The sequence below is a fragment of the Melanostigma gelatinosum genome (assembly GCF_949748355.1).
Source record: "Melanostigma gelatinosum genome assembly, chromosome: 5".
Lineage (NCBI taxonomy): Eukaryota > Metazoa > Chordata > Actinopteri > Perciformes > Zoarcidae > Melanostigma > Melanostigma gelatinosum.
The window spans coordinates 27,506,137-27,527,026 of NC_136638.1; the positions used below are offsets into that span (position 1 = coordinate 27,506,137).

At 44.1% G+C, this 20,890-nt stretch overlaps 1 protein-coding gene across 2 annotated transcripts in view; it reads right to left on the reverse strand.

The window, feature by feature from the left end:
• Positions 1-20,890, reverse strand: part of glra1 (glycine receptor, alpha 1) — a gene marked incomplete at its 5' end in the record, with an annotated part of 79,564 nt that overhangs the window by 4,661 nt on the left and 54,013 nt on the right. For both annotated transcript variants that reach the window (XM_079268664.1, XM_079268665.1), the window contains 4 exons: positions 7,243-7,389; positions 11,207-11,421; positions 18,239-18,376; positions 19,486-19,568. In XM_079268664.1, the coding sequence (XP_079124790.1) occupies positions 7,243-7,389; positions 11,207-11,421; positions 18,239-18,376; positions 19,486-19,568 (583 nt within the window). The remainder of the gene's footprint in view (positions 1-7,242; positions 7,390-11,206; positions 11,422-18,238; positions 18,377-19,485; positions 19,569-20,890) is intronic.

Below are 20,890 nucleotides of genomic sequence, written 5' to 3' on the forward strand. Positions count from 1 at the left end.
CGACTGGAGTCTGGCGGCTTTGAGGAGAACATATTGATTGTGTCTTTTGCACATTCAGAAAATAGAATAGTTGTCCAATTCCCATGTTCATTTCTTTATTATTTATTCTCTGGAAAAGAGGACAAAATTAGCGAATCCATCCGCCGGAAGTGAGAGGGTCTTCGTGTCTTTTTAGTGTGAAGGCTAAAGATGCAGGTGATGCACCAGTCTGGACATAGCCTGTCACCTGTGACAGCAAATACTACTGATAATAATACAACACTAATAATAATAATACGATAATAACACTAATCATACCAATATCATTCTGATGTTTATTATTATTTTTTATTTATTTCATTTTCATTTTTTATTTTTCGCTGTGTATGTAATTTGTTGTGTTTTTTGTGCTGTTAACTTTCTGCTCTGTTAAGCACTTTGTGATGTTATGTCTGTGAAAAGCGCTCTACAAATAAATTTCATTCATTCAATTTCATTCATCTTCCTGCCACATCAGAGCAGCTCTTCTCAAACCCATCTCACCATCGTCTCGTCCTTTCATCCTGTGACCATGTCTCAAAATAACTGAAGTTTAATTTGCATGAAGCTCATATTAATACTACAATGATTGCAGCTGTTTATTCCTGATGCTTTAATGTAAAAGGACCTTTCGATGAAGCGCTGGAGGGGAAAAGGAAATTGAGTGAACGAGAAGAAAGGATGAGTAGAGAAGACAAAGCTGGAATTTCAGACAGAAAACAAAAGCAAGAAGCAGAGAAAGAGAAAAAAAGTAGAGAATGGAAAACACAGCAACACATAAAGAAGAATGCTAGGAGAGAAATACAGAAGAACAAAGAACCGTTGAGAGGTTCAAAGGCGTCGGAGTGACGGAGGGATGGAACGAGAGGAAGACTGGGAAAAAGCGGAGGGTAAAAAGAGAGCAAGAGGACCTCTTCATTCATCATCCATCATGCTTTCCTCTCCCGATTGAAGCACTGATACGTCCGCCTCTGATTAATCGAGCAGATTAGCAGGAAGCAGGAAGCAAACTGCGTCAGGCCCGCTACCCTCCACCATCTCCTCTGCAGGTATTACCCTCCGATACTTGTTTTAGGGACCCGCATTTACATAGAACACGATTCGGAGAGGAGTCAGACCCAACTACCGCCAGCATCAGTCTCTCCTGAACGAGGCCGGAGGAGGAAATCCCCCCCCCCCCCCCCCCCAAGAAGCAATTCCATCCGAGCTGTGGGGAAGGAAATGTAATATACATTTTCCTTCGCTGATCCATTTTGTGTTTGTGCGACTCGTCCATTCCTCACGCAGACTACGTTAAGAAAACGTCAAAATGAAACATTATCCGGGAGGTGGAATACAGTTCCACTGAACGGGAACCTACATGCGGCCCTCGGGTCTAAAAGGTCAGTTCATTAGAGTGTTGTAAGAACACGGAGGGCCTGACGAGAATCCATGTTTCAACTCATCCAGTGGCTTTAAAGCGGCGTAATAAGGGCAAGAGGTCGAAGCAGTTCTTCAGCCAACAGGCAGCCACACAAATATATGAATATTAACATGAAGGAAATCTGGTAATTTGGCTCCAGTGAGTTATATTGAAGAGAAAACAACAACAACAACAACAACGCGTGCTTCCAGTCTGTCAGTGAAACTCTTCCTCTACTAATCCGGAAGCAGTGGGCGAGATGGCTGCTCGCCTCCTCATCGCCGCGCTCTCTTATCTTCTTTGTTCTCAAAGCTGCCGAACAGCCTGCGAGGTCAAAGCGCTGAGAGCGAACCAGCATGTACGCCGAAGAACACGAGCTGATTACAGCCCATCAATCAGCAAGTCGCTTCGCCTAATAAGGCGCTGTCATTCCTAAACAGTGGGGAGTCCCTCGGGGGCCACTTATCCCCCCCCACCACCAAAAAAACTGTACAGCACTTTTATTCCCAGAAGGCCGAGCGTGCGTTAAAAACAGAGTCAGCTGCTGGCGGAGGAAGCATTTTATCCCCTCGTGTTGTTGAGGTGAAGGAGAAGAGGAAGAGGACGCTCGCTCTCTACCTCGAGGTGCCAATGAAATGCGCGGTGTTGTTGTTGTTGTTGTTGTTGTTGCTGCTGTTGCTGTGAGACCGGATGGGATTTGTCGTGTAGCCCAGTGATTTCTGACGCATCTGACAGAAGTGATTTCACTCCACAACAGATAATTCCTCACAAATAATGTCTCTCTCTCTCTCTCTCTCTCTCTCTCTCTCTCTCTCTCTGATCCCCCTGCAGTTGTTTCTCTCCCCCAGCAGGGGGGGGTGTCACTCTGCCTGGACACTCGGAGGAGCATGCCCCCCCCCCCCCCCCCTCTCACAGGGCTGCGGTATCCGTCCATTCGACGCTCCGTCTTTCTGGAGCCAGCTTTCTCCCTCTGTCTGGTTCTCTCCGGACTATCGGTGTCACTGACGAATCAATAAAGCATCCGGGTAGAAAGCACAGCAAATCAGCACAGCTGGGCCTAAAACAACTGCTGCAGCTACCTGCACTGCAACGACACCGACGGACCGTGCTGCTGATGCATCCACAGGAAGTGTTGTTCATGAATGTGCCCTCGCTGCTTCAAAGAAGTCTTTAAAAGCAGCGCACGTGCAGCCAACAGTTGCATAAACGCCACAAAAACCCCTGGAGGACTTTCTTCGCCTCGGATTTCAAAGACCTCCATCTGCGCTCAGCTGCACCTCGCAGCCATTCATCACTGCTGTGACCACGATCAACAACCGACCAATCCCTCCGGGAAAATATCTCCAATCCGATCCATCCTACCATCCGCACTCAATGCGCACGCGCGGAGTTGAAGATGTGTCCTAAGCATGCTGGTAATTCCCGTAGAACACGACGAACGACCTTTTCACTGGACAATTCTGCAGAACTCCAGACACATTATTTACTCTTTATAAAAGGACTATTTTTGGTAAAATGACGACAATAAAACATAAAACACAAACTGGACAGTGAACCCTCTGTCGGGGGGTTTACGTGAGCTGCAGAGAGCTGGAACCTGACTGATAGTCCTCTAAGAGCCCTAATGGAGGTCCGTGGATCACATTAGAGTCACATTAGAAGGACTGGACAGAGAGGTTAATTAAGAACGTGAGACGCCCAAAGACACACACTCTCTCTCTCTCTCTCTCTCTCTCTCTCTCTCTCTCTCTCTCTCTCTCTCTCTCTCTCTCTCTCTCTCTCACTCTCACTCTCTCTCTCTCTCTCTCTGTGTGTGTGTGTGTGTTTGTCAGTGTTGAAGTTTCATCATGGCTGGATTTAACGGTGACGTTCTTATTTATTCTCCAGGTTTATTCATCGTGCTTGAATACAAAGTAAAAAAGACCCGAGGAGCTGAATTTAAAACTGTTTTACACTTTTGAATAAATCCTACATTTGGAGCACATTATACAAACCTTTCGGCGGAAGCCTGTTTCAAATGCAAATACCTTAAATTGCTCTCTGTGTTTCCTTCGTGTCCTCAGAAGTCCTGTTCGTTCATAGTGGAAAACACAAGATGCTTTGAAGGGTTCGTGATGAGTCGAGGTGCTTTGTGCTCCAGCGGTGGGAAGCAAGTACGTTTAAGGACACGAAGTACGCTTATGAGGTACTTTGCTCAAGTACCTCCATCTCATGCCACTTTATACTTTTTATCCGCTACTCTTCAGAGGGAAATATTGGGCTTTTAAGTCGTTGATTTGAAATTTCATCACATTCTCACCTCCAACTGTGCAATATGGCGGCTTGGTCAGTGGCCCCACGCTTCAGACTGCAGTGTGTAGCTTCGAGTGGCAATTTTGGAAAAGCATTGTAGTTTGGGTTAGATTAAGTTAGTTTGTTTTACGACGTACACACGCAGGTCTCTTTCTTTACAATCACATCCTGACTTCCTCCTTTAGTTCAGTCGTAACTGCATCATATTATCAAAACTAAAGTTTGACATGTAGGGCCACTTACTGAGCTTCCATATTTGAGCGATTTAGGATTGGACTATTTTTCTGATTTTTAATACAAACGCGTGTGCTGAGATTGTAAAATATTGTTTTACGATGGATTTAACGACCAACAGTCCACAAAGTATTACATTGCTTACATGTTAATGTACAAAAAATACAATACTATAAATAAAACTATTTAAAATTGCCCTCACCGTCACTTTTTATATTTTTACTTTCAATATTTCATGTACATTATGCTGATCGTACTTCAGTACTTTTAAAATTTAAATTGCGTTTACGTGTAGCTGAGGGTTTTTACAACGTAGTATTACTAGTTTGTAGTTAGTCTTACTCATGTAAGAGCAAAAACAAGGTTTTAATGACATCGTTGGAGTGTTTTTTAATTAAATAGAGCAGCCAATCTAACAGGAATAAAAACAAAGTGTTCTGTGGTTCATCTTTGCTTTCTGCCGGTTCAGGTTTATGGAACTCACGAGTGATGCAGCAGAGTTATTAAAACCGTCTTCATGTTTGTCCTATTCTTATCTTCATTCTGTGGAGCTTCATCTGTTTTCATTAAACTTTATCCAATATTCATTTCCACATTCCGTTCCATCTCTCTGTCGTTTGGTTGCTGCTTTCATTAAAATCGCCTGAAAGCGCCACAAACCGCCACAAACCGCATTTATTTTTCAACACGTGTGAGAAGTAACAGCTGAAGTGTGAATATTCACATACAATCGCCTCGTGCTACATGTTCAGGGTAAAGAACCCCTCATGAATAAATCACAGCCAGTGACTCCAGTCACCTGAACTCACCTCGAGACAGGAAAAGCCCATCGGTGACATGCAATGAACAGCATGAAACACAGAACTCAGCTCAGCTTCTGTCCTAAAGTCACCTTCAGCAGCACATGACAGCAAAATAAACCCCGATAAGAAGTCCTCACTCACAAAACAATGGCCTCAGCTGTGAAAATGTTGACGTCAATAGAACAGACGAGCTGCTTTTAGCAAAACTCGAATGATGTAACAGCACCGCCGCCTAAATTCACCTCCTGCTTTCGTCGTGTGTCACAGAAACATGCAGAAGGTTCGGCGTGCCGGATGTGGGTCAGTCCTGAGCCCACGTTCCTCTCGCCGAGTCTGATTCACCTGAAAGTGCAGCGGCAGCCGGACCGCTAATCTACCGCTTCACCCGCCATCACAGCTCAGGGGATTGGGGATTACAACAATAGGATTTAGGGTTTATACTTTTTTCATATATCTTTTTTTTTTTTCTCTGCCCCACAAGCCGCTCTCAGCTCCGTGGCTCTGTTTCCCCCCCGACGCTTTCATCAAACTCACGCGGAACAAACGGCATCAAACAGCTCATTTAATTTGGTGCCATGAAGTCCACAATCAGGTCCGAGACGTCGTCTGTGAAAGCCGGTTCCCAACGTAAGGGGCGGGATCCTCCAAAGTGGTCACGAGATTAACCGCAGGGGTCGCATGAAGATGATGAAAGTTATGAAAGAAGACAAAATAAAACATATTTCTGCACATGAAATGATTTCATCGTAGTTGCTTATTAGGATATGCTAAGTAAGTAAAACGGGAAGCTATAGTCAGCTCTTCAGTTGACATTTTTGATTTAGCTTTAATTTATTTGAATGCGTTATTGTTATTTATTCTTCATCACGTGATTTTTTTTACTGCTACTATACGTATTACTTCTATAGTATCTATTTTTCATTACTTCTCTTCATTTCTTTTCTCTTACTATAAGGTCAGTTTGGTCGCCGTTCTGGAGCTTTTGATCATAAAACACGATCTTCATGAGCAGAAACATCTGCTAGTGTTTGTGCGTTTTGACATCCCCTCACTGCTTTCAGACGCGTTACAGAACAGAGAGAGCAATTCGTTGATTCATTGAAAAATGAAAATAATCATCCCAAATACTAATAACTGTAAAAAACAAACATGATCTTTTCCCCAAACTCAACCCTAAACCTGATCCTGTCTCCATCCTTCACACTAAACTTAACCAATCTAATCCTGAACTGGACTTCCTGGCACAGGGGTCCTCACGTCACAGGAACCACGTAACCTTTACTGGCCTTGCGAGGACACTCGGTCCTCATAAATACGGAAACACACGAACGTGCTCACACACACACTAAAACGTGTCAAACTCAATCAAGGAGCTCCGGTCGTGGCAGGCACGACCAAATGCACGACAGCACTCGCGAACGCACTCATGCATGGTCACCGGCTGTATAGATACACACACACACACACACACACACACACACACACACACACACACACACACACACACACACACACACACACACACACACACACACACACACACACACACACACACACACACACACACACACACACACACACACACAGCAGCAGTTTCACAATCAACCAGCTCTTCAATATTCCCCGCAGGCCTGACAACTTTACTCCTTATTCAATACAGCAGCCTCAGGCTGATGAATCCAACCGGACACACAGAATTGACTGATTAAATACTTCAAAGACAAAAGCAACGAAGGAAAGTAGAGGAAGAAGAAACGAAGGAGCCCCGATACATCTCAACACTCCCATCTTGACATTGTGCTTCGTCATTTTTACTGAATATATCCAAATCAGTTTTGGGAAATTAAATAAACTTGACATATTGTCGGAGGGGAGTAGGGATTTTAACATTTTCTTCGTGTTTACAATGCCGAGCATCGCCCCGACGACCACCTGACGAACTCGAATGTTTTATTCTGATAAAAGCACGGGAGGATCTCCACCGCAGTGGTGCCGCTTTTCAGCCCTTAAAAAACAACACATCTGTGGTTTTAAACAATTTGTTTCTGTTTTGTTTGGGTGTTTGGAGACAGAAACAACACGTCTGGGCACAGCTGAGGCTCCAGTGTGGACAAAACAGTGTTTGTGTCTGACCATTGGAAAACAGAGCTCGTCTTTAGTACTTCCTCTTCAAGATCTTTTCTCCTCACATACTTTCTGTCTTTTCTCTAATGCATCTAAACATCTGAAGGACACAACGTTAACGGCAGCTATGGAGGATCAGTAGAATAGTTCGATTCATGAATCATCTTTATCGAATCTTTAAGTCGTATATTATTCTTTCAAAAGCACTAAAAGCTCATTCATAACGCCTCAGTCTTCATTTCAGCTGATATCTCTGTCGAGGCACCGGGACACACACACAAAAACAAAACAGAACTGGCGGACAGATAAAGAAATGTGAACGTAAATGTGAATGTTGGACTGTGTCACAGATGTGACGGATGTATTCACCTTCATGTGTCGTCGCCTCCGTCTGAAGCGCAGCAGCTCCTTGTGTTGGCGGGCGATGAAGTTGACGGCGGCGTACTCCAGCAGGGCCGAGAACACAAACAGCAGACACACGGCCATCCAGATATCGATGGCTTTGACGTAGGACACCTGTGGAGGAGGGGAGGAGGTGTTAGAGGAACAGGAAGTCACATCATAATGATGCTGAACTCCAACAACGGAGGAAGTGATGCCTTCGAGTTTAAAACGTTTCCAGCTTCAGACTGTCCTGACAGTTTCTCCAAGTTTCCAGAGTACAGTACTCAATACACTGCATGTAATATTTTACTCCAATTTATATCGAGAGTGGTCAGCTGTGGGTTAATCCAGGTTGGACAGGGCGACTGTTTATGAGAAGTGGACCTGATCATCGTGACGTCACCCTTTGGTTTGTGGACTACGCTTTTGAAGCCCTCGAGTTCGGCATTTTCGGTCGTCGCCATCTTGTTTTTGTTCAACCAGAAGCGACCCCAGAGGGTGGAGTTAAGTACACCCGAACAAAATGTTCCCATTGACTTTCATAAAGTGAAAACACACAATGAAAGGGTTGAAGTTGTAAGACGAAAACACGGACAACTCCCGAACCGGATAACGCTGTGCAGAGACCTGTCAATCACCGTGTAGCCCCGCCCTAAAGCATCCCCTTCTTTATGGTCTGTGTGACTCTAAATGGACCATAATGTACTAAATGAACATCATGCTGTATTGAAGAAGACTTGAAACTAGAGATTGAGACATGAACTCATGTTTACAATGTTTACTGAGGGAATAAATCAAGAGAGAAGTAGAGTCATTTTCTCATAGACTTCTATACAACCAGAGGAGTCGCCCCCTGGTGGACACAAGAGAGAATGCAGCTTTAAGGCATGTTAAGACCTGGGGGCGGACGTTAAACCACTGAGTGGGAAACCTTGTGGTTGGAATGAGTTACTACAGGAACATATAAAGGTATACTAGCTGCATATAGTTAAAGTAGATTGAACGGACTAAACAGACAGATGGCGAAAGAGCTACATTACAACGAATCAGCACATGAAACCAGTCGAGTGGCAGCAGCTTCGACGTACGAAGAGCGAAGCAAGATGGACAGTTTAAGGGCTGTCCAGATAATAAGTGCTCAACGGAGTCTGGTTGGATCATTGTCTGATTGCTATCTGCCCGCCAAGTGTCATTATTCAAGTGCAGCCACCCCGGCCTGTCATAACAACGCTGTGCCTCCACACGTTATTACACGGAGATCCCCGTTCTGACACACAGAGAGCAGAAAACCCACAATCAGCCGTTTAAGATCCAATTAAACTACGACTTCGGCTCACTTTCACAAACACGCAGCAGCGCTTATCATCGCCGCTCAGCCTCCTTGTGGTTCATGCCCCCCCCCCCCCCCCCCGTGAACCGGGTCACTTGGGTTGATGGTCATCCAGGCAGAGAGAGACAGAGAGGCAGAAGAACTGAAAGAGGATTCTTAGAGTACTCCATTTTACTGACAGAATACAAATAATAACAAAAATACATAAAAACAGATCTTAAAGGTATTTCAATTGTTGGATTCTGTATGTTTTGCTATAGGATGTTATTTTTCAGTTGGAATGATAAATATATGGATGGAAATATAAAATTAATTAAATGTAGCTCAAGCACAAGTTCAATCAGGAAGACACTCACTAGTAATCTCTATCTTTCCTCTCCTTGTAAGTACTCTATCAGCTGATTGGGGGCGTGCACTTTTAAGTAACCAACCAGATTCGGCACACCGGGTCCTCAAGCCAATCATATCGTTGCTGTCAATCTTTAAATAGTGTTCTCCTCTCTGCTGCTGTCAGTTGTCATTTCAGCGAAGCAGATGCAACCCTCCTCCACCCCAGTCGCCTCCAGTCAGCATCACAGTCGTGCTCCTGATTCATCATCAGATTGCAGCGACTCCTTTCATCACCACCACCAGTGTCTGGACTCCAGGGGGGATTAGGCCTGTTGGACCTCAGTACCCCTACCCTCTGTGATAGTACTTCAGGATGGAGTCCAATCGCCAAAGACTTTGCACTTTTCATATTTGACGCTTGTATAATAAATCATTGTTAACTTATGAAACAAGTCTCTCCTGATTGGGTAGAGTGGGTACAACTAACTGTTGTCTTTAATCATCATGTCTCTAATCAGTTTATTTCCTGGTGTCCATTTAGTTTTACTGCCAATTAAAGCTTGAGAACATGAAACGTCCGAATTAAGCCGAACGGAGCCTTTTCCTTATTGTGGTCGTTAGATTTAGATTTTGTACTCAAAAGATCTTTAAAGTTAGATACTGTGTATCGAAAGCATCATTTTTACCATGAAATCAGATAAAATTCTAAACAGCCATTAAAATCAGCCACAATAAAAAGTATACTTTCCTATAAAATGGGACGTTTCTGGGCGTCAGAGTCTGGGATCTGGGTGCGTAGGAAGCTGTGAGAATGGCGGACAAAGTGCGGAAAAATACAGCGAGGCAAAACCCCAAGCAGACAAAGCTCGTGAGTGACTCTGGGGTTGGCCTTCAGGTGATGACACAACTCAAAAGGCTCTCTCTAGAGCCAGTGTTTGGTTTGTCCGTTCTGGGCTACTGTAGAAACATGTTGGACTCTGGGAAGAGGACCTGCTCCCGATCTAGGTATGAAGGGCTCATTCTGAGCGGATGAAAACACGATTCTTCGTTTCAGGTGATTACACACGAACGAAGACGGCATCCAAAGTGTGACGCATCACCTCGTAGACATCGTTGAACTCATCGTGAGAAGGTTAAATCGTATTTCAGATTCACTCATCTTTCCGTCGGAGCCTCGTGAGGCGTCGTGGACACAGAATCAGTTGTATTATTTCTTCTGACAAACAGAATAAAAGGACAATTCGCTCACCTGCGTGTGTTATCTCAAGGATCATTGTGTAATTTAGGAGCTTTAAAACCTCATGAAAGGAGTTATTGTGTCGCAGTAGAGTGATAACAGCAACAGTATTCTTCTGCTTTGCTAAAAATCTCTCAAACAGTAATATTTCCTCCTCCTGACTTACCTCCTTTCATCTCCTTCGCCTGACATGGTTCATCCCTCCTCTGTGGCGTGTGAGCCGAGCCGTGTGTTTATGTGTGTGTGTGTCTACTATCAATCACACACACACTCAGATGTACATGTGTGTGTGTGTCTGAGCAGTATGCCCACCTAAGCTCAGCTGTGCTGTGTGATCATTATTGTGACAGCTGAGCTGCAGAGGAATCACGGTTCACTCGTTCAATTTTTGGAGCGCATGAAGCACCCAATGTCAACAAACACTGTGTGCGTGTGTGCGTGTGTGTGTGAGTGTGCGTGTGTGCGTGTGTGTGCGCGTGTGCGTGTGTGTGTGTGCGTGCGTGTGTGTGTGCGTGTGTGTGTGTGTGTGCGTGCGTGTGTGTGCGTGTGTGTGTGTCGTCTGTTGATTGTCTCTTTTTCCTCCATTTCTCTCTCATTTCTCCGTCTGTCTGCCTCTTTGCTAGCATACACTTCCACTTTATTTTCCATTTCCTCGCCCTTCTGTCTTCTCTTCCTCTTCATCCATCTTTCTCTTTTTACATAACTCCTCTTAATTTCACCTATGAATGTCTCATTCAGCGTTCGGTTGTACTAAGCTCCTCCCTGTTGTTTAATTTCTGTTTTCAGAAAACCAAGATGGCGACAGGCAATGTGTCGCACTCTAGGCTTCAAAACAACACTCCACCAACGGATGACATCACAGCGGCCACATCCACGTCATGCTTTAAACATTCATTATTCAGCAGAACTTTAAGCTCTTTGTATATCTTTCATCTTTTTTCTGACAATCCCTCACTACATTTGTTTGTGCATTTTTTTTGCTGTACTTTCACAAAAAATAAAGTTTTCCTTCAATGTTTGGTCAGTGAAAGGTGCGTTTGATTCGTCCTCACCTTGGGCAGGGAGGCTCTGGAGCCGGAGCTCTGCGTGGTCATGGTCAGCACGGTGGTGATGCCCAGACCCACCCGGGCGGGCGCGGCGTCCATGTTGATCCAGAAGGAAACCCAGGACAGGATGACGATGAGCAGCGAGGGGATGTACATCTGGATCAGGTAGTAGCCCATCTGACGCTCCAGGTGGAAACGAACCTCGATGCAGGTGAATTTACCTGGGGGGGGGTGGAGATTGGTTTGATTAAAAGTGAGGAAGCGGTTTGTGGAAGATAAGAGGAAGTAAGATAGATGGAAAGAAGAGATCCGATGGAAGCTTTTGCATTAGAAGTGAATCAGTGTGAGGGAAAGAAGGAATCCAGGTGAGAGGAGCAAGAGAAGATAGAAAGCACGAATAAAAGATCCTCATACAGCAGTTTGTATGATATCTTACAAAAATTACTCCTCATTTTATGTGTTTTTTCCTACAAAAGCCAGCAACACATTTCATTTCCACTAGTTACACACATAGTCTTTTCAAAATAAACTTCCAAGGAAACTACTTAGTTAGGTTTCGGAGAATATTGTTGTTTGGATCAAAATAGCTACAAAAATAGCGTCACTTAATTATGTAAGTGACGTCAGAAATATATCGATCCATCTGCAAATACCGTCTGACTATCGAGATGAGATTCTGCTGATCAAACAGCTGGTGAACAGCTGGCCGCTTCATCCTCCTCAATGCTCCCTGTGGACCGAGAACAAACATCTACAGCAGCCCGACTCAAATGAAAGGACCACGAATAACCCCGATACCACACACACACACACACACACACACACACACACACACACACACACACACACACACACACACACAGACCCAGAGGGCCATGTCAAGCTTTGTTCCTCCATCTCTCAGACTCATTAAAGCCTGAGTTAACTCGGGCGCTTGACCCTTTTTTATTATTTGTTCACGGACATTTTTAAGCACACTAAACCGCATCGGTGGACAACTTCAAACTGCTGTAGGCTGCGCAAGACGGGATCTTAGCTCTCTATCTAAACGACATGACACACACGAGAGAGAGAGAGAGGGGGAGAGAGAGAGAGCGAGAGAGAGAGAGAGAGAGGGGGAGAGAGAGAGAGCGAGAGAGAGGGGGATTAGAGGAGGGAGAGGATGTTGGACTGGCAGTGAACAGGAGGATGAGCCGGAGGGGAAAATAGCGGGACTGACGACGAAGGTGACAGCTTTTCAGACGAAATGTCATCTTCTCTGCAGCTCTCGCGCTATAAGCCAAAGTATAAATCACCAGCGGGAAATGAGAGAGACACAAACGCTCGTCTTTGCCGAATATCAAATGAAACCGAACAAGGTGAACACTTGAACACAGACACAGCAGGTGGTTCTGTTGGTTTGTGCTGCCAGCTACTTGTTACGGTACAACGGCCGAGAGGAGGTTCAGAGGAGCACGCAGCACCAGATGACGCGAGAGAGAAGGTAGTGCCTCTTCCTCGTCATGAAACAGAATAAAAAGGATATTCTGTCTTGTGGAGCGAATCTATTCAAGCCACTGCGAGCAAACATTTTCATTTGTGTAAAAATTAGACGACCTCTGTTGGACACACACTGTGACGGATGGATGAGCAAGAAGTGAAGCCAATACTGAATTACCTTAAACCTCTGGTTGTATAGAAGTCTATAGAAAATGACTCTACTTCTCTCTTGATTTATTACCTCAGTAAACATTGTAAACATGAGTTTATGTCTCAATCTCTAGTTTCAAGTCTTCTTCAATACAGCGTGATGTTCATTTAGTACATTATGGTCCATTTAGAGTCACACAGACCATAAAGCAGGGGATGTTTAGGGCGGGGCTTACTGTGATTGACAGGTTTCGTCTTACAACTTATACCCTTTCAAAATGTTGCTTTGTTTTGACTTCATGGAAGTTAATTGTAACATTTTGGTCACCTAACAACATTTTGGTTGTTAGGAGAAGAGGAGAGGAGAGGAGGGGAAAAGAGAGGAGAGGAGAGCAGAGGAGAGGAGAGGAGAGGAGAGGAGAGGAGAGAAGAGAAGAGGAGAGGAGGGGGAGGAGAGGAGAGAAGAGGAGAGGAGGGGGAGGAGAGGAGAGGAGAGAAGAGGAGAGGAGGGGGAGGAGGAGGAGGAGGAGGAGAGCAGAGGAGAGGAAAGGAGAGGAGAGGAGAGGAGGAGGAGAGCAGAGGAGAGGAAAGGAGAGGAGAGGAGAGGAGGAGGAGAGCAGAGGAGAGGAAAGGAGAGGAGAGGAGAGGAGGAGGAGAGTCGATGGGGCTGGACTTGATTTATAGCTGTGATACACTTCAGAGCTTTTAAGTGCTGTCCATATTTTCCATCTGATAAGAAGATTGAAATTATTCAGCCGGGCCTCCATCTCACTGTGGAGATGGAGATGGTGTGTGTGTGTGTGTGTGTGTGTGTGTGTGTGTGTGTGTGTGTGTGTGTGTGTGTGTGTGTGTGTGTGTGTGTTATCGTGTCTCCGGTTTTATTTCCAGCGAGTTAGTGTTCGCTGAATCTGCCGTCTCTGCCTGATTTCTGTCCGGTTACAGGCTTATTTAAAAACAAAGACAATAGAAGTGCCTTCCATCTGTTTCTCTCTGTTTGCTGATGGATCACTGTCGCGGGGCGTTAGCGTTATTTAGCGTTAGCTTTAAAATAGCTTCATCAGGGACCTGAGCCTGAGCTACAGAAGGACATTGGACAGTAATCCATACTCTGACTCCATGGAGACGCTGACACAGCATTATACAATCGACCCAGCTGATTGATTCGTTGCCAACAATGTTTTAAAATTGATCTGATCAATTAGTTGTTGCAGCCCTGGTTCGGTGAATCATCACGGTAAAGGATGAAGCCGGTCGGTGGTAATGTTTTGGGTGAGCGGCGTTGAAATGTCCCGTATGTGTTTAAACGCCTCACGTACACAAACGCACTTTAAACACGTCACCAGCCGAAAACAAAAGCGGCCTGCAATGCAGCAGAAACCGTAATTAGTATTTCAAACAGGGCTTTTTCTTTCTCTCTCTCTGTGTGTGTGTGTGTGTGTGTTTGGGTGGATGCAGGGATGGGAAGAAATAAAAACGACAGAGGGAGAGACGAGGAGGAGGAAGAGGAGGAGGAGAGACAGAGCAGGTAAACGCTCCCTCTCTCTCCGAGTCACAATCGACTGCAGCTAATAAATCTGAGTAGAAACGACACCTTAATTCCCTCTAAATGCTTGATTGGGAAGCAGCGAGGCGTGTGTACACTCACGGTAACACACACACACACACACACACACACGTGCACTCAGAGATGAGATGACAGCAGCAGTAGTAGCAGCAGTATTAGCAGCAGTAGTAGTAGTAGTAGCAGCAGCAGCAGCAGCAGTAGTAGTAGAAGTAGTAGTAGTAGTAGTAGTAGTAGTAGCAGCAGTAGTAGCAGCAGTAGTAGTAGTAGTAGCAGCAGCAGCGACAAAGAGAAATAAAGTGTTTTAACCAAATGCAAATTTTTAAGTCATACATTTAATTTAATTCATTCACTCAGCACCTTTCAACATATGTCAATAGGGTTAATGAAAAATGTTAAAATAAATTGTACCAATTAAAGATTAAAGATGTCATAACTGATAATGTTTTTGCTTCAGAAGATTATTCAAATGTTCATGAGTCTTCATGACTAACAGTAAAATGTTAAGATTGTAATATTATTCAAATAATGTGCTTTTATTTTGAAATTGACATTATTCTTCAAACATTATGCCTTTCTTTTCAAACTATCGTGACATTATTCTCACACTCCCTGCTGTTCATAACAAAGCAGAGGATTATCACCCCATTGTCTGTGCATGCATCAGTGTGTGTGTGTGTGCGTATGTGTGTGTGCGCGCGTATGTGTGTGTGTGTGCGTGTGTGTGTGTGTGTGTGTGTGTGGCGGTGCTGAGTCGTGTCAAGGCTTTTCGTCTGGAGGTGGATCGTTCATCTCCTCAGCGGCGACAGCAGACGTCAACCTCTGTGTGAGTGATGGCTCAGAATCTGAACTAATCAGCCTGCTGCACACACACACACACACGCACACACACACACACACACACACACACACACACACACACAGACTGTGACCAGTGGTTTGGTGTTTTGGAGATGGATCTTACTGCGACCTGTCATTTTTCTTTTTTTTGTGTAAGAATAATTCCTTGAAAGTTTTGTTTCTTTAGTTTTATTGATACGAAAACTCGCATCACAGTTTCTATGGAGACTAATCATTTACAAACATTTAAATGTCATCTGCTCATGATGTTTGATTCCCGGTTCGTGTTCCACCTTATTGGAGCACTATTTTAAGAGCGTCTTCTGGAACCGGGTTTCCTGTTGAGTGGATGTTTCTGAAGGTGCATCAGAGTTAATCTGGAGATTTACTGCCTTTAAACTCTGCGTCTGCATGCGCGTGATGGCTGCTTCGTGTATCCTGCGTCCGTTTGAAGCGCTGGTTGTCAACGTCCTCATGAACGAACACATCTCCACACACAACACGAGGTCAAATAGCAACGTATCTCCGGTCTTAGTGTCATGAACAGCAGGGAGTGTGAGAATAATGTCACGATAGTTTGAAAAGAAAGGCATAATGTTTGAAGAATAATGTCAATTTCAAAATAAAAGCACATTATTTGAATAATATTACAATCTTAACATTTTACTGTTAGTCATGAAGACTCATGAACATTTGAATAATCTTCTGAAGCAAAAACATTATCAGTTATGACATCTTTAATCTTTAATTGGTACAATTTATTTTAACATTTTTCATTAACCCTATTGACATATGTTGAAAGGTGCTGAGTGAATGAATTAAATTAAATGTATGACTTAAAAATTTGCATTTGGTTAAAACACTTTATTTCTCTTTGTCGCCCTTAACTTTGGACCCCAAAATCACATTCAACTTCTCAGTTTGTCACATGGTCTTTCTGCAGCAATACATTTCAGTCTTCTGTTTCAGACAGCCGCCTACTCGGCCTGATGTGTATTTTATATTCATATATTTTGTGCTTTCTCTGGAGTGTGAGAATTGCAGACTGGCGAGGTGGACTGGACAGATGGTTTTCATCTACACTTGGAGGACCTGAAGGGAGAAACAGAGCGTGGCGTCCTCCGCCGTCCCCCCGTCCTCCCCGTCCCCCCCGTCCTCCCTGTCCCCCTGTCCCCCCGTCCTCTGTTAGATTCTCCTCACTTGTTTCTTTTTCTGATTTCTGCTGCTCTCATTTATTCCTGTTGTTCTTCAGCTTCCTTCTCACATGACTAATAGAATCCTTTCCTTCTCATTCTATTCATCCCCCTGATTTTCTCTTCCACCACTGTCCCTTCACCTCCATTCCATTCATATTTTCATCTCTTTTTGCTGTTTTCACTTCCTTTATTTTGAAGGTTTCTTTACTTCCCTTCTCCTTTGTCTCTTTTCGTATTCTTATTTTATTATCTCTCCACCTTCTCCTTTGTCTCAACTATCATTCTTTTTCATCATTTCTTCTCTTCTTTATTCGTCTGCTGTTCAGTCTTTTCCTGGAGAGGTCTCCTAAAAATGACATCCCCAGAAAATATGTTGATCTCAAAACACAATTCAGAGTGCAGTTTAGTTAGTCCTAAAATATCTATTTTAATATTACCATTTTTCGTATGAATATGTACACATAAGAGACTTTGAATGTGAAAATAATGTGAAAATAATGTGAATAAATCAACAGTTATTTTGCAGCTCAGTGTTTATTCTTTCTCCTCTCAGTCACACTCAAACTTTTATGACACTGGAAAGAGAAGAATGAAATATTTGGGGAATATTTTCCATTCCAGTGCAGTATTCTGCCGTTATTTCCACATTTCACACTTTCACATAAAAATGAAATTCTGTCTCTGACTCATGCAGCATTTCAGTCTCCAGGCAGACGCTTCGCAGCGTCTCCCGCTCTACATTTCATAGAAGATGTGCTTCTGAATTTAGATCTGTTCTCCGTTCATTAGACGGAGACATGCCGCCCTCTTCTGCTCTACTTCATTTCCTCTCCCCACCTCCTCCACGTGTATCTCTCCTCCTCTCTTCCTCATCTTTCCTTTTGCAACGTGAATCCTGGAGAGAAACAGGATGTTTCCGTGATGAAAGACAGAGAGCAACGTGTCGAAGAGAAAGACACGGATGAAGAAATGAGAACGATGAAAGATAAAGAAAGAAAGTGTTACGGGCAGACGGAGCGATGGAGGAGGGTTTGTTGATATTCTTTGTACTTTTCATCGAGACACATTCTCACGTCAACAACATACACACTTTGTGTTTCACATAAAAATGAAGCGAGGTGTTTGCAGTCAAAGCAGAGCAGTGAGCTCAAGACATTGACGCGACGCTCTCCTCGCTCTGCAACGTATATCAAGCGCACCCTTTCGATGTTGGGCCGTGTACTTAATGCTGACAGTGCTGCTGCTGCTGTCACATGCTGCCATTTTAAAACCTCCACCTCCACACCAGCATCCACCTGTCAGTTCGGAGTCTACTTTCCTCTGCGGAGGAAGCTGCTAACGTAACTCTGTCTCCTGGTTTGGTGCTAGTTATAGGGATAGTATTGATGAATCACAGTACAGCAGGTCAGCTGAACATGGTCATGTTCAAATGTGCTTCAAGTCAAGCGCACAAATCGACATATATGGAGAATAAAGGTCCTTGAGTGTCAACAGAATAAGCTGACGGCTCCAGCAGTGTTGCCAGATGTGTGAATATTTGGTGATGAACATATTGAGCGACTCTTTCAAGAGAAGCCGTCATGATATCAACAACTGCTGATGAACTCAACCAAACTCTGGACTAAATCTCTCAGCAACAACAATATTCAAACTGTTATTCCAGGAAACTTCCCAGAAAATCACAAACTGCCAAAATAACGTGTTCCCAGAAACATCACTGCATTCTTCATGAGGGACTGAATTCTCCTGATGAGATGGAGGTTGTAACAGTGCGGAAGCCAAACAGCGACAGATGGAGAGAAACGCACTCACCTGTGTTGTAGTGCTTGGTGCAGTAGCGCAGGTCCTTTTCCTCTTTGAGTAAGAACTGAGGTAGCGTCAGGCCGTCAGCCACCTGCACAGCTCCCTTCTCGTCCCACTCGAATATGAGGTCGTTCATGGTGTAGCCGACTGGAGGAGAGAGCGAGGAGCAGGAGGTTAGACTGCTTTCATCGCTGTGTGGCTCATCTGTGAGGTGATGATCTTTCTGTCTCTGGTTGGGGTGGACGGTCACCCAGTGAGAGGTTTTGGTGCTTTAAGTACCGGTTCAACACCGGCTGAGTATTCTGTGATCTGCCCAGCCGTGTCACGCCGTCAGCTAACAGCAGCGCCCACAGCAGCGCCCACAGCAGCGCCCACAGCTCTCTAACCCTCCAGTGATCGTTCACATCACCGGCAGTTGAAGTTATCTGACTCATCGTGGAGAAGACTACGAGTTATGTATTTGTCACAAAGGAAGGAAATAATAAAAAGAAAGAAATGGAGGAAAGAGAGGGAAAGTAGGAAGATAAGAAGGAACAAAGGCCAGAAGTAGAGAATGAAGGAAGAACGTATGAAAAAAACAAAAGAAAATGAATAAAGAGCAGTAGAAGTAACGACACAATGAAATACAGAAGATAACATATCACATAGCAAACACACAATTACACTTGTTTTAACCCAAACCTCTTGTTCTCAACCTATTCATGTAGCTGTGTAAAAAAACAAACAAGTAAACCTGTGCTAGACCTTTATTTTGAAAAGGCACTGTGCATGTAATGAGCAGAGGCTGATATATGCCGTCACTGAGCATCATAGTTAGACTGTAGAGACACCAAGCGTCCTCGTTTCACCAGTTTGTGGTGAGAAGATGTCGTCTAGTCTCCCCGACTCATTGATCCGTCGCTGCAACAACAGTAAACAGAACAGCGGCGGCGCTGTCCGTGGTGCTGAAGTAGCAGACTGATTTCTGCAAATCAGAAGCAACAGAGTCGTTCATGGCCCCCCCCCCCCCCGTTATCATCCACTGAGCATTGTGTTGTTCTTCCCCTCATCGTTGACCCTTGAACTACAGAGCTCTTTGAACTCCTGTTTCTGTGACTCATCTCATGTCTGTTCAAATAATGAAAAGGCCACAGAGACATCTACATCATATCTGTGTGTGTGTGTGTGTGTGTGTGTGTGTGTGTGTGTGTGGGTGTGTGTGTGTGTGTGTGTGTGTGTGTGTGTGTGTGTGTGTGTGTGTGTGTGAGGTGACTCACAGCTCTCCAGCTGCATGATGCAGGTCTGGACGTCCATAGGGAAGTTCTTCAGATCCATGGGACAGGCCAGGATCAGTGTTATTCTGCAAACACACACACACACACACACACACACACACACACACACACACACACACACACACACACACACACACACACACACACACACACACACACACACACACACACACACACACACACACACACACACACACATTCAGCATCACTTAGTACTAAGAGGATTATCCGGAGCTTCATCAGTGTAACTCATCCAGGCCACCTCACCGAACACCGACAGATCAGGACCTGTTTGAAATGGATACGAATAAATACATTTATTTTTTGGGGGATTTAGAAATAAATCGATGTTGCCTCTGCTGTTATCCAGACTGATTCGATTTAAGTTCAACACTAACTTGAATGAATCAATCACTACCATTTACATTCTACAAACATTTAGTTTCTCACATTTACAGCATTTCAGAAGATAACAGAGTTTAATTACTTTGTTCGTAAAAGGAGAAGCACACATCACAGATTTGAAGGGTGAAAGTAAAACTCATGAAATAACGAGCTCAACTTGATCAAAGCAGAATCCAACTGATGTTTGCTTTCACCAAGACGATAAAACAACGAAAGCATTTGAGTAGCACTGAAACAATTCACGATTCATTGATTAAACGATTCAAATCAAATATATTGTTTCAAAGTCATGAGTGAAGATATGAAAAGACACAAACAGTCAAAGTATCTCCAAACAAGTATTGTGTGCATGAAAAATCTTAATATCTCAACTCTGTTGTCCTTCATCACCATGAACACACACTGTATTTTATACAGTGATAGATTTAACTTAAATCTTCGAGCTGCTGACTGATCACAATGAGGAAACCTGGAGCCCATGAGAACAGGAACAGTGGATCTGCGTTAGCGGTCACAGCTTCTTCTTCTCTGCTGGAGGACCAACAGGATGGACACCTGCAGCCGAGCAGCCACACGCAGCAACATGGGAATGAATCTCGTTTCACGGAAGGCTGATCCGTGAAACTCCGAAAATGAAAATGTTCGAGGCAGCCGGTCCCGTGTCGTCGTGGTGACGCATTCGGCTTCTGAGTCAATGAATTCCTCCCGTCACGTGGAGCGAACGCATCTCTGCAGAAGTCAACTTCGCCCAGAAATGAATGGAAAAACTAAATGTTGATACCAGATTTGATGCATTACTGAAATGAAAGACTTTCATTTTGAAATGAGATTTCATTGGAAACCCCCCCCCCAACAGACACCAATATTAGCTGTTTATATAAAACTAGGGATGTAATCATCTGTGTTCTCACAATGAATTGAACCAATTAGAGATGGCACCAACGGTTATTAATGAATCAATTATTTTTAATCCATACATTGT